Here is a 15,060-nt window from a genome sequence, read left to right on the forward strand (position 1 = left end):
CCAGCCTGGGCGACAGAGCGAGACTCCATCTCAAAAAAAAAAAAAAAAAAGAAAAAGGGGGCTGTGGGGGGGCGGAGGTGGGGCCCCCGCCCCCCAGCGGGGGGAAAAGAGCGAGACCCCCTAAAAAAAAAAAAAAAAAAAAAAAAAAAAAGAAAGTTCACTGACTGTAACAAATGTGCCATCTGGTGGGAGATAATATGGGGAGACTACACAGGTGTGGGGTCAGGAAGTATATGGGAAATATCTGTATCGTCTTCTCAATTTTGCTATGAACCTAAAACTGGTCTAAAAAAATAAAGTGTATTGAATTAAAAATCAAATATAACAAGGATGGATAAAAATATCACTATTTAGACATAGTGTAGTAATACTTAGCTTCTGGCTCCCTTTGTTTATTGATCTCTCTCAAAGTCACACACACACCTGTTCAAATATAACATATTAGCTTTGTTTTTACTTCTACTATTTAAAAGAAAGAATTAAAAACAAGTGTCTTCTTTGTGAAAAGAATAAGTCTTTGCTCTTAAAAAAAAAAAAAAAAAAAAAAAAAAAAGAAATTTTATATTGCAAGGATAACTAACAATATATCATTGGCTGGGCATGGTGACTAAAGCCTGTAATCTTAGCACTTTGGAAAGCCAAGGTGGGAGGATCACTTGAGCCCAGGAGTTCAAGACCAGCCTAGGTAACATAGACTCCATCTCTACAAAACTAATAAAAAATATATTAGCTGGGAGGGGTGGTACATGCCTGCAGTCTCAGCTACTTGGGAGGCTGAGGTGGGAGGACTGCCTGAGACTGGAGGTTAAGGCTGCAGTGAGCCATAATGGCACCACTGTACTCCAGCTGGACAACAGAGCGAGATTTTGTCTCAAAAAAAAAAATAAATAAATAGACCAGGCGCAGTGGCTCATGCCTGTAATCCCAGCACTTTGGGAGGCCGAGGGCGGATCACGTGAGGTCAGGAGTTCGAGACCAGCCTGGCCAACATGGTGAAACCCCGTTTCTACTAAAAATACAAAAAATTAGCTGGGTGTGGTGGCGTGCGCCTGTAATCCCAGCTACTTGGGAGGCTGAGGTGATTCCACTGGAACCCGGGAGGTAGAGGCTACAGTGAGCTGAGATCGTGCCACCACACTCCAGCCTGGGAGGCAGAGGGAGACTCTGTCTCAAATTAAATAAATAAATAAATAAATATTAAATTTAAAAATGTGATTGAGGAACACAGAATGCTATATACAGACATACAACTGACAAGACTTTTCCTCAAAATAACATCAACTGCAAAAGAACACTGTGAATATTTTCATGGATTATGTTATAAACATTTTTATTTATAAAGATCGTATTGGCCAGGTGCGGTAGCTCATGCCTGTAATCCCAGCACTTTGGGAGGCCAAGGTGGGAGGATCACTTGAAGTTAGGAATTGGAGACCAGCCTGGCCAGCACAGTGAAACCCCATCTCTATTAAAATTACAAAAAAAATTAGCTGGGCATAGTGGTGCATGCCTGTAATCCCAGCTACTCAGGAGGCTGAAGCAGGAGAAAAGCTTGAATCCGGGAGGTGGAGGTTGCAGTGAGCCGAGATTGACCCACTGCACTCCAGCCTGGGCAACAGAGCAAGACTCAGTCTCAAAATGAATAAATAAATAAATAAATGAAAATAAAGATCATATCTATCCCAAGCCAAAGTAGTTTTCATTTTCCAAAAAGGAAATGAAACATTATTAGACTATGATTCAAACTAAAAAATTTATTTAATCTAATTTTCAAACTCACTACATTTTTAGGAGTCCAGCTATAAGGAAAATTTTCCGATATAATACTTCTACACTTATTTCAGTTTAGGCTTAGATTTCTTAGTGTCTAATCACTAAGTACTTAGCAAGTGAATACCTGTTTCTAGTGTCTGAAAAGAAATAAAATTTCTTCTAACCATATAAGCCAGCCAGGACATCATAACTGTTGAACTGACTGATGATGGCAGAATATGCTGAGGTTACTAAATAAAAGCCTTCATAGTTACCCAAGTTATTAACAGCCAAACATTCAGAATTTCACAGAACATATGCAAGAATGTTTGAGCCCTTAAAATAGCAGAATAATAAGAACTCAGACACAAGACAAAGCTCAAGAAGAAAGATCTTTAAGTCTTTTTTGGTTTTTATAACTTTTATTTTCAGGCTTTGTTGGAAATAGCAGCTCTTAAAACCTACACGGTGATAAACCTACACGGCCCTAGAAAAATTTTCAACTTTAATAACATAAAAGGCATTGAGTTTTTAAACAAACAGCCAAGATATTCAGAACAATTCTTACCACTTGGATAAGAAATTCTACTGGAAAACCACCTAATGTTTCAGTGTCAGAGCCAGAAATTTTACTTCTCCACGGCGACTGTCCTAATAAAGGATCATTATCCTATGGGAATAAAAAGGAATTATTTAATCATTGACTATTCAGAGGAAGTATCTTATTTTTTTTATTTTTATCTTTTTTTTAGACAGAGTCTCGCTCTGTTGCCACGTGTGATCTCGGCTCACTGCAATCTCCGACTCCCAGGTTCAAGCAATTCTCCTGCCTCAGGAGCAGCTGGGATTACAGGCACGCGCCACCACGCCCAGCTAATTTTTGTATTTTTAGCAGAGACGGCGTTTCACCATGTTGGTCAGGCTGGTCTCGAACTCCTGACCTCGTGATCCGCCTGCCTCGGCCTCCCAAAGTGCTGGGATTACAGGTGTGAGCCACTGCGCCCAGCCAGGAAGTATCTTATTTTTAGAAAAAGAGAAAATTCTGTTATAATTAATATTATATTAAAATCCAATAAAAAGGAAAATATTTCTGGAGATGAAGCAACTATTTATTTTATTTAATATTTTCAATTCAAAATAGTGTGCATACTTTGAAGTTGTTGTAATAGATGTGTATTTCTTAAGAACCTAGTTCACCTTCATAATAATCAATTAAATTATTGATATTTCTAAAATATACTTACTATAATTGGTGACTGGAGAGGAGGAGTATAATGTAACCGTGGTGGGGTCATAAAAAATCGAGAAGGCCGCTGTTTTTGTCCAAAGGCAGCAATTGGCATTGTCTCATGAGGTTCATTACTCTGAGAAAACAGAATAATTCACAAAACTTAAAGAAATTTACCAATCATTTAAGCTTTATAATCATTGTATTTCAGCTTGAGATATATATTCATGCATATTCTATGATTCATATAGAATTCATTACTTATATATTTAATTATTTATAGAGTAGCATATTAGTCTATACAGATAAAAGGCCAGAACTTAAAACAGAGTATGAAAACACTACTTTGCCGCCAAAAGGATGAACTTCTAGAATAAAAAAAGAAATAAAAAAAAGGGGGGTCAAAATAGTTCAGAGAATCAAAGATTAATATTAAAGTTTTCTATGGCCACCTTTGGTTATCTGCATTTAGGCTGTCTGAATATACCCTACAATTAAAAATCAACTCTTATTTAGCCAGGGAGAAATATTTGGGTGATCTCATAAAAACAGTTAAATTAATGAAACAGAGAAGCAATTTACTTTTTTTTTGTTTGAGACCGAGTTTCACTCTTGTTGACCAAACTGGAGTGCAATGGCGCGATCTCGGCTCACTGCAGCCTCCATCTCCCAGGTTCAAGCGATTCTCCTACCTCAGCCTCCCAAGTAGCTGGGATTACAGGTGCGCGCCACCATGCCCGGCTAACTTTTTGTATTTTTAGTAGAAACAGGGTTTCACCATGTTAGCCAGGCTGGTCTCAAACTCCTGACCTCAGGTGATCCACTTGCCTCGGCTTGCCAAAGTGCTGGGATTATAGGCGTGAGCAACTACGCCCAGCCAATTTACTTTTTTTGAAAGGAGAGTTTAAAGCTTTCATCCTTTAATGTAAAAACTTAAGAGTAATGTACTCTGTTCTACATTTAGTTCTAATTTTCTTTCTCTCCTATTGCAAAGAGATATCAAGCAATATTGTATTTCTGCACTAAGGAGATACATATATATATTTCTTTTAGGAAATATATTTACAAAGACATACATACATACATACATGTATGTATATATGTATGTATGTATGTATATTCTAGGCAGAGGTTGCAGTGAGCCGAGATCACACCACTGCACTCCAGCCTGGGCGACAGAGCAAGACTCCGTCTCAAAAAAAAAAAAAAAAAAAAGATCTCAATTCTAGTCTCAGCCTAATCGGAAACCAGATCTAGAGCCTTGAATAAATTACGCAATTGTACTTATGTCTAAGTATCATCATGCAAAAGCAAAGGTAATTAACACCCACCCTGCATACCTCTGAAGATAAAACAGGAGAACAAATAAGTACAAGATGTTACTTCATACTTTAAAAACAATTTTGCAAGAGGACTATACTTTAACTTAACAGCTGCAATGAAAATGTTATGTAGCTTCTTCTCCAAGGTTAGTCAGGACTCATCAGTTTGGTTATACTAAAGTGCTGTGTCGTTAAGGTCCAACAGAGAAATTCTAGTTCCTGGAAAATGGAAGACTTAAGTATAGATCCGAACCAGGTATTCAGCAGATAGGGCTGGGGTCCCCTAAGGATCTCTTCCTCTGTGAGCCAAAGTCTTGATTCTATCATAAAATACGATTTCCAAAAAAACTCTATATAACACATTTAACAGGCATAAAACACAAATGTATTATGAAATACTACTTACGAGAACTTCATAGTCAGGGATGGTATGGGTTCCAAGCCCTGTCCTATCAAAAGTTACTCTGTAAGTAGCATTAAGAGTATCCACAGCATCTATTTGTCCAGTGAACAAACCATCATGAACACCACGTAATCGTGCTGAGAAAAGAACAAAGGCATTATGATGTGTGGGAGATACAAAGAATAGTCAAATATAAAACTGTTCCAAGCATGTAATTTAAGTCATAGTACAGTATTTTGTCTATCAGAGTTTCAAAACAAGCACACACTTTATTTTTGGCTTAGAGAAACAACAAAGATTTTTTGAAACAAAAACCAAAACTATAAATGATGATCCCTAATTTCATATATGAATAAAATTATATTACTCCCAAATTAAGAGAAAAATATTTTAAATCATTTAACTGCAAAAAAACAAAAGAACTTTGGTCATTGTACTCATGAGTGAAGCACCAGGAGTAGTTCAATTTAAAAAAAAAAGACAAAGATGTTGTGTAGAAAATAATTAAAGAAGTTAATACTGCAGGCCTGACGCTGCTATACTTAGGAAAACCTCCTTGCAAGGTTGGCCTTTGTCTGGTATCCGGGAACTTGGATTTTGGAAGTGTTCCCACTGTTCCCTAATTAATAATGGTGGTTTACTGTGTCTAGATTGTGCACACGATGTGGTTAATGCTGGACACCTGCTTTCCCTCTGGAAGAGGAATTTTAGTACGTACTAGGCAAAAGATGCCTACATACTCAGCCCCCAGTAGAAACTCTGGTCACTGAGTCTCTAATGAGCTTCCCTGGTAGACAACACTTATAAGCATTGTGACAACTTGTTTCTGGGGGAATTAAAAGTCTTGCATGTCTCTATTGGGAGAGGACTTTTGAAAACTTGCACATGGTTTCCTCTGGATTTTGCCCCAGGCACCTTATTCTTTTGCCAGTTTTGTTTTGTGTCCTTCACTGTAACAAATCTTACCCATGAGTACATGTGCTGAGTACTCTGAGTCTTTCTAGTGAATCACCAAAACTAGTAGTCTTGGAACTGATGACACAGATGAACTCTGTGTCACTATTATTTAAGTCCAGCCTAAAATAACATCAGAGAAATCCAAACAAACATCCAGCATGAGTATAAAATTTAAGAACAACAGCATTGATGGCTTTAAACTGGGCAAAGTAATACATTTCATACTAACCAAAAAGTATAATACACAACATTTTAATAGAACACAGAAATACACAATGCAAGACTGTTTAAAATAAAAGGATCAATTGATAAAAACACAACTGTAGAGGACTAAAATCTCTCTCAGTTTCTGACAGATCCTGGAAATGGATCAAATGCAGAAAACAAGAAACGTCTATTGTTGAAGTGCTAGAGCTTCAGGTTAGGGCAGGGGACTCAGTGGCCTTTTTGCACGAGGTTATTCACACACCCACTACTACCATCAAAGTGGTTGATGAGAATGGTTTTATTAGTTCAGGGTTGGTCACGAAAACCAGACAGAATTTTGGTTGGTCATGGAAGACAGCCAGAAATTTAACAGGGAGATCCTGGAAACTAGAGAGCCAAAAAGGGGCAGAAATAAGCTCTCTACCATCCCTGGCTAACTGGGTTACTATGCAAATGGACGGGGAAGATCCAAGAATCTGGCAAAAAGTAAAAGCTAAGGATGACTTGAAAACTAGCAGCAACTTTGTATATACATTCCCCAACTCATATATAAATCAATGTGAGGCTTTTCCCAATCAAGATGTTTGAGCATAACCTCTGTTCAAATCATTAGGTGACCACTAAATTATTATTATTATTTTGAGATGGGAGTCTTGCTCTGTTGCCCAGGATGGAATGCAGTGGGACCATCTCAGCTCACTGCAACCTCTGCCTCCCGGGTTCAAGTGATTTTCCTGCCTCAGCTTCCTGAGTAGCTGGGATTACTAGTGCCTGCCACCACACCCAGCTAATTTTTTTTTGTACTTTTAGTAGAGACAGGGTTTCACATGCTGGCCAGGCTGGTCACAAACTCCTGACATCAGGTGATCCGCCCACCTCAGACTCCCAAAGTGTTGGGATTACAGGCATGAGCCATCGCACCCAGCCCTGACCACTAAATTATATGCAGACACAGGCAACTCTTTGGAAACCAAGTTTAATAATAATAATAATAATAAATATAAGAATAAAAAAATGAAGCAGAGACATCAGTATTTGCATAGCCAAGTTATTAAAGCAAATCCAACAACTCTCCAAAAAATTAGAATACATAGTTGCTACAATATATTATCTGAAATATCAAGTTTTCCACCAAAAATTACTAGACATGTAAAGAAGTAGGAAAGCATGGCTCTTAATCAAGAAAAGTACAATAAGAAATTGACAGAGATAATAAATTTGGCAAAGACTTAAAAAAGCAGCTGTTATAAATATGTTCAAAGAATTAAAGGAGGCTGGGCGCAGTGGCTCACTTTGGGAGGCCCAAGAGGGTAGATCGCTGGAGCTCAGGAGTTCAAGACCAGTCTGTGCAACATGGTGAAACTCTATCTCTACAAAAACATACAAAAAAATTAGCCAGGCATGGTGGCATGTGCCTGTAGTCCCTGGAGGCTGAGGTGGGAGGACTGCTTGAGCCCAAGAGGTAGAGATTGCAGTGAGCCAAGATAGCAGCACTGCACTCCAGCCTGGAAGACACAGCAAGACTCTGTCTCAAAAAAAAAAAAAAAGTTTGTGTATGTACGTACTTTTTTCCTATTTTCTTCATTTCTATTTTTTGAAAAATTTATTTGATAAATAAAATCTTTTTTATTTCTTTTCCATTTACTTCTTTAGATAACCTACAGAAAATCCCAGATAACCTGGAATTATTGTTCATTTTACGAAGATTACTTTTAGGATAGTTCAGATTCTTACAATTTCCTAACAAATCAATGATTTTAATATCTTTCTTAACACTCTCATTTCTCCAGGGGTAAACAACTGTGGCTTAAGTATCACATCTCAAACAACTTTCTATATACTATAGCTAAAGTATCATGTCTAGACATTTTTCCAAACTTCTCTACTATTCAAATTTTCCATTACTTTGAATACCCAGTGCATCTGTCAAAACTCTTGTGCTTCTAACTCTGTATATGACAATCACAAAGTCCAGTCACTTTTTACCTGCCAGATTCTTTGTTCCTACAGCAAGATCCCTAATAGAGTGACGTTTTTATTCTTTTTGCTCTTGTTTTTGAGGAATAATCTACTACTCTTTGTTTACTAAAATATTTTCTAAAGAAGGAATATGTTTAATTAAATTCTATTGTGGTCAGAGAAATTCTCTGTATGATTTCAATCTTTCGAAATTTATTGACTTTTTTTAATGGGCCAGTATATGGTAATGTTGATAAACAAGCTATTTGCATATGTAAATAATATATATTCTGCAGTTGAGTGTACTGTTCTAAAAATATTATTTAGATCAAGATGATTGATAGTGTTGTTGAGATCCTCTATATGTGTATTGACATTTTTTGGCTTCTTCTACCTATTAATTACTGGAAGTGAGGTGTTAAAATCTACAACTATGATTGTGGATTTGTCTATTTCTTTCTTTAGTTATCTCAACTGTTGCTTTCATGTATTTTGAAGCTCTATTGTTAGGTATATAGTAATATACATACATAATATTAGGATTGGTATATCTTTCTGAACTGGCCATTTTTATCATTATGAAATACTTCTCTCTGACAATACTGTCTTGATACCTATTTTTCTCTAATGTTAAAATAGCCACTTTAGCTTTCTTACAGTTACTATTTGCACTGCATATCTTTTTCATCTTTTTGCTTTCAACCCGTCTAAGATTTTATATTTAAGTATAACTCTTGAAGACAGCATATAGATGAGTCTTACTTTTTTTTAATCTGGTCTTATAATCTTAACTTTTTTTTTTTTTTTTGAGACAGAACCTCACTGTCGCATAGACTAGAGTGCAGAGTGCAGTGGGTGCGATCTTGGCTCGCTGCAACTTCTGCCTCCCAGGTTCAAGTGATTCTCCTGCCTCAGCCTCCTGAGTAGCTGGGATTACAGGCGCGTGCCACCACGCCCGGCTAGTTTTGTATTTTTAGTGGAGATGTGGTTTCACCATGTTGGACAGGCTGGTCTCGAACTCCTGACCTCAAGTGATCTGCCTGCCTCGGCCTCCCAAAGTGCTGGGAATACAGGCGTGAGCCACCACGCCCAGCCAATCATTACTTTTTAATTGAAGTGGCTTTTTATTTTTTTTTTTTTTGAGATAGAGTCTAGCTGTGTCACCCAAACTGGAGTGCAGTGGCATGATCATAGCTCACTGTAGCCTTGAACTCCTGTGCTCAAGCAATCCTCTCATCTCAGCCTCCTGAGTAGCTGGGACTACAGGTGCCCACTACCATGCTTGACCTTTTTTTTAAATTTTTTAATTTTTTTATTTTTTTTATTTTTGTAGAGACAGAGTCACACTATGTTGGGAAAAAGCTGAGGCAGGGCTTGCATGTCTGACATAACGTCCCCTGGAATGTGTCTAGACTTGCTGGCTCCTTGCTTCTAGCCCTCCTAGGCTCCTAGATTGATTGTATTCCCATCATCTCAAGTAGCAGAACATGTTCTATATAAATGCTAAGCCGTCACAGCTGTAGATCATGCGCCTACCTTTTTGACCCCCACATTCTCACCACCTGTTTCTTTGTTGGATTACCAATAAATAGCGTGGGGTCCCAGAGCTTGGGGCCTTCACAGCCTCCACAATTGCGATGGGCCCCTGGTCCCACTTTCTTTCTCAAACTTTTTCTCAATCCTTTGATTCAGCTGGACTTCATCGCCCCCACAACCTGGTGTTGGGTCTGATCACCCCAACACACTATGTAGCCCAGGCTAGTCTCAAACTCCTGGGCTTAAGTGATCCTCCTGCTTTGGCCTCCCCAAAGTGCTGGGATTACAGGTGTGAGCCAGTGTGCTTGGCAGAAGTGTTTATAGTTCATTGGCATTTAATATAACAATAGGATGGCCAGACTTAAGTCTACCACCTTGCTATTTTCTATTTATCCCATTTGGGTTTTTTGTTGTTGTTCCCTGTCCCTTCCTTGGTGCCATCTTTTTTTTTTAATTAGATAATTTTTTTTTTTTTGAGACAAGGTCTCACTCTGTCCAGGCTGGAGTGCTGTGGTATAATCACTGCTCACTGCAGTTGAGACTAAGGTAATCCTCCCACCTCAGCCTTCCAAGGAACTGGAACCACAGGAGCACACCACCACACCTGACCAATTTTTGTATTTTTTGTAGAAACAGGGTTTCACCATGTTGCCAGGCTAATCTCAAACTCCTGGGCTCAAGTGAGGGGCTTGCCTCAGTCTCCCAAAGTGCTGGGATTATAGGCATGAGCCACTGCACCTGGCCAAATTCAATATTTAAAAAATCAAATTCTCTTTTGACTTTTTAGCTATACCTCTTTGCATTTGTTTTTTGTTTAAAAAAAAAAAAAAAGGTAGTTCCCAAACCAGCAGCATTACTTTGAAACTTGTTAGACATGCAAATTCCCAGGCCCTATCCCAGAACTTCTGAATCAGAAACTCAGAGGTAGAGCCCAGCAACATGTTTTATCAAGCCCTCCAGGTGATTCTGATGCATACTAAAGTTTTTGAGCCACAATGGGCTAGGAACTATGATGATGCTCCCTCTCAACATTTTCTTTTTTTTTTTTTTTTTTTTTTGAGACGGAGTCTCACTCTGTCACCCAGGCTGGAGTGCAGTGGTGCAATCTCGGCTCACTACAACCTCTGCCTCCTGGGTTCAAGTGGTTCTCATGCCTCAGCCTCCCAAGTAGCTAGGATTACAGGCGTACATCACTATTCCCAGCTAATTTTTGTATTTTTAGTAGAGACAGGGTTTCCCCATGTTGGTCAGGCTGCAACTCCTGGCCTCAAGTGATCCACTTGCCTTGGCCTCCCAAAATGCTGAGATTACAGGCGTGAGCCACTACGCCTGGTCTTAACATTACTTTCTACTAAATTAATACTGTGTGTTCTTACATAAAAGTTAAGAACTTGGCAACACAATAATTTCATTTCATTCATTTATTCATTTCTGGTGCTCTATGGTCCTTTCTGTAGATTCCAGTTTACATATGGTATCATATAATGTAAAAAAGTTCCTTTCAGTCTGGAGAACTTTTTTGGCATTACTTCTAGCATTTTTTCTGATATGAAGTGGGCTGCCATCCATATCAGTGCTCCTCTTACATAATATGCTGTTTTTCTGTGACTGCTTTTAAGAGTTTCTCTGAAGATTTTCTGTATTGTGCCTAATGATGGGTTTTGTGTATATGTGGGTATCCTGCTTGGGGTTCAGAGTACCTTAGATCTATACTTTTGGAAAAATTTCAGCTTTTGTTTTGTCTAATATTTTTTATGTGCCAATGCCTCTCTCCTGTCTTTATGGGGACTACAGTCACGCATATGTTATCTTGCTTAATATTGTCTGAGGGATCTGAGGGTCTATTTTTTTTTTCATTTTTTTCCTACCTGTTTTCATACTTGGATGATTTCTACTGATACATACTCAAGTTCACCGACCCATTCTTTTAGTGTTTCCAATTTGCTTTTAAGCTCATTCAGAAGTTTTTCTTTTCAAATATTATACTTTTCAGTTCTAAATTCATTTTATCTGAAAAAATGTCCATTTATTCACTCAGATTTCCTCTGTTCATTATATTTATATTTACATTTAAGTTCATGAACATGTCTGATGATAGCTATTTTGAAGTCACTGTCTGCTAATCCCAACATCTGAGTCATCTCAGAGTCTGTCTCTATTGATGGCTTTTTTATTGACTATGGAATAGTCTTTTTTTTTTCCCACAAGTACAGCAATTTTTTATTGTATGCTACACAGGGTATTGAATATTTTTCTTGTAGACAAAAAAATTTACCAGCAGATTTTTTTGATCCTGTCACACTTGCTTTTATATTTTGTAGGGGCTGGTCTGTTTCAGTTATAAACTTATTTAGAGCATGTTTACTCCTTAAGGAGGCCCTGTGAATCTGATATAATTTCCATAAGTCACAACATATCATTATTCTTCTGATATTTTTCAAGCACTTACAAATACAAAAAGTATTCTTAGCTCACAAACTATGCATAAATAGGTGGCAGCCTAGATTTGGCCTACAGGCCGTAAGTTTGCTGACCCCTGCACTAGCCCAAAGAGAAAATGTAAAACATTGCTTTAAAAAAGCTCTAGGCTAGGCCAGGTGCGGTGGCTCACACCTGTAATCCCAGCACTTTGGGAGGCCGAAGCGGGCGGATTACGAGGTCAGGAGTTCGAGACCAGCCTGACCAATATGGTGAAACCCCATCTCTACTAAAAATACAAAATATGTTGGGTGTGGTGGCACGCGCCTGCAGTCCCAGCTACTTGGGAGGCTGAGGCAGGAGAATCGCTTGAACGTGGGAGGCGGAGGTTGCAGTGAGCCAAGATTGAGCCACTGCACTCCAGCCTGGTGACAGAGCAAGACTCCGTCTCAGAAAAAAAAAAAAAAAAATAGCTCTAGGCTGGGTGCAGTGGCTTACGCCTGTAATCCCAACACTTTGGGAGGCTGAGGTGGACAGAAGATCACTTGAGGCTGGGAGTTTGAGACCAACCAGCCTGGCCAACTTGGTGAAATCTCATCTCTACTAAAAAAATTACAAAAATTAGCCAGGCGTGGTGGCGGGTGCCGGTAATCCCAGTTACTCAGGAGGCTGAGGCAGGAGAATTGCTTGAACCCTAGAGGTGGAGGTTGTAGTGAGCCGAGATCACACCACTGCACTCCAGCCTGGGCAACAGAGCAAGACTTTGTCTCAAAAACCAAAAACAAAAATAAAAAACACAACACACAAAACAGCTCTAGTAGTTTTCTCACATTTTGCTATAGCCTGTCTAACCTATTCTCCACTGTAACAAGAGTACTTATATAGAAACACTATCTAAGATTTTCAGTCTTGTCAAATAATATCACCAGTCCTTAAAATTCTAAAACAATGTATTTCTAAGGATTTCCTAATGAGTCTGAGAGTCACTCTTCATGTCAGCATTTCTCTGGCAAAAATCAGTATGTCAGCATTACTACTTACACTAGACTTTATTGCTGTAGTTACTTATATGGAGTTTTTACAACTAAACATTTTTCAAATATGCTGTCTACCCATCTCATCCCATTTCCACCTCTACTTCCAGACTAGTTTTGTTAAGACAGAGATCACATCATCTATAATCTGTTGATTACACAGTGAGTTGTCAATATACACTTATTTATTACCAAATCTAGTCTCTCCTAGATAAACTGTGTTTGCATTTCATATGCATGATTCAGTCTCTTCTCTATTTTCTACCTTTCCTCTTAATCATTTTTACAATATAATGGAAACAAGTACCACTTTTATAGCCAGGAAAAATGATAGAACTATGTAACTCCAGGTTCCCTTCCCTCCAAAAACTATTTTCGAATTACTCCAACCATTTTTCAATGGTTGAAGTACAATTACAATTACTCAGTACAATTACTAGCCTATTCTATCCACTTAACACACCTTATTTCTTGTATTACATATATTGTAATTTGCCTTCACCAAGTAATTAAGGATTAACCGAAACCTGAGATTTTGCACTTTCTCTCCATGAGTACACAGAATCACATCTATAAAATGGACAAAATTTACACCCCTATAAAATGTTGAGCAGACTAGTGAATAATTTAGTTTTATTCAATCATTAGAAATGGACTATTTCTAGACCCAAAGTCCACGAGAACAACGGTATTTGTTAACTAACCAGACAAGACTAGTTAGAAAAGGAAAACAAGTAATGTAGAAGGAAAATATAGAATAATTTAAAATTTAAAAAATTTACGGCCAGGTGTGGTGATTCATGCCTGTAATCCTGCACTTTGGGAGACCGAGGCAGGAGGATTGCTTGAGCCTGGGAGGTCGAGGCCACAGTGAGCCAAGATCCAACCTAGGTGTACTCCAGCCTAGGTGACAGACGGAGACTCAGTCTCAAAAAGAAAAAAAAAACCAAAAAAACAAACTGTAAAATAATACATAGCTATACTTACTCCAATAGATTATTAAATTTCATCTTTGTGGCAGTTGGCTTTAGTTTATATTGTAGTAGATGTTACTTTGAACCAATACACTTTTTCCCAATTACTTTAAAAAATAGATTTCATGCATGAAGAAAGAGTAACTTCTATAGTAAACTGCACAGAGCTATAGTTTAAGCTTTCTAAATTTAAAAGCCATTTCTCGAATGGAGATTATCTGGGTTATTTACACCTTCGGAATTTTGTTCCATGTGTACGTGTAAACACATTCTAGTGAAAAATCAAAGTCACTAAGGAAAAAAAGATCAAGTGATGTGTACTACAGAACCTACTCCATCCCTGAGCATCAACCAGGCTCAGAGTTGAAGAATAGGGATAGGGTGAGGGTTAACGACGTCTACTGTAAATATTTCTTGGTAATTAAAAATGAAATAAAATAAGAACCAAAGAAACAAAAAAGATTACCTTGATTAAAAATTACAAGTCAAAAGAGTAATTAGCTTATTTTCACTTACCTGTAACTTTCGTTCCAATAACCAGAGGCAAAGGAATTTCATCTGGGAGATCTTTGAATTGCGAAACATCTGCAACTTTCCTTTGTTGTAAGAGCCTTATTTTCTGCCGTTTCTGTTTTAATGCTGATCTCTCTTCCTCAAAAAATGCAGAAGAACATCTAGAATAAATTATAAAAAACATACAAACTGATAACTACCCCATATAAACACTTAAAATCTTTTTTTTTTCTTTTTTTTTTGAGATAGGGTCTGGCTCTGTCGCCCAGGCTGGAGCGCAGTGGCACAATCTCGGCTCACTACAGCCTCCACCTCCGGCTCAAGCGATTCTGGGCTCCACCTCCTGGACTCAAGTGCTGAGATTAAAAACTTAAAATCAGCCGGACGCGGTGGCTCACGCCTGTAATCTCAGCACTTGGGGAGGCCGAGGCGGGTGGATATTGAGGTCAGGAAATCCAGACCATCCTGGCTAACACGGTGAAACCCCATCTCTACTAAATAAAAAAAAAAAAAAAAAAAAAAATTAGCCGGGCATGGCGGTGGGCGCCTGTAGTCGCAGGTACTCGGCAGGCTGAGGCAGGAGAATGGCGTGAACCCGGGAGGCGGAGCTTGCAGTGAGCCGAGATCGCGCCACTACGCTCTGGCCTGGGCAACAGAGTGAGACTCCCTCTCGGGGGGAAAAAAAAAAAAAATTGTTTCTTTTTGGCCAAGCATGGTGGCTCATGTTTTAATCCTGGCACTTTGTAGTCTGAGGTGG

General features: G+C 38.5%; 1 protein-coding gene across 1 annotated transcript in view; it reads right to left on the bottom strand.

Annotated features, from left to right (window-relative positions):
• LIN9 (lin-9 DREAM MuvB core complex component) overlaps positions 1 to 15,060 on the bottom strand; it is a 92,797-nt gene that overhangs the window by 46,193 nt on the left and 31,544 nt on the right. Inside the window, exons 7-9 of the mRNA XM_032137023.2 lie at positions 14,307 to 14,464; positions 4,709 to 4,842; positions 2,997 to 3,116 (exon numbers count right to left, since the gene is read on the bottom strand). Of these exons, the coding sequence (XP_031992914.1) occupies positions 2,997 to 3,116; positions 4,709 to 4,842; positions 14,307 to 14,464 (412 nt within the window). The remainder of the gene's footprint in view (positions 1 to 2,996; positions 3,117 to 4,708; positions 4,843 to 14,306; positions 14,465 to 15,060) is intronic.

This window comes from Hylobates moloch, unplaced genomic scaffold, assembly GCF_009828535.3.
Source record: "Hylobates moloch isolate HMO894 unplaced genomic scaffold, HMol_V3 SCAFFOLD_18, whole genome shotgun sequence".
NCBI lineage: Eukaryota > Metazoa > Chordata > Mammalia > Primates > Hylobatidae > Hylobates > Hylobates moloch.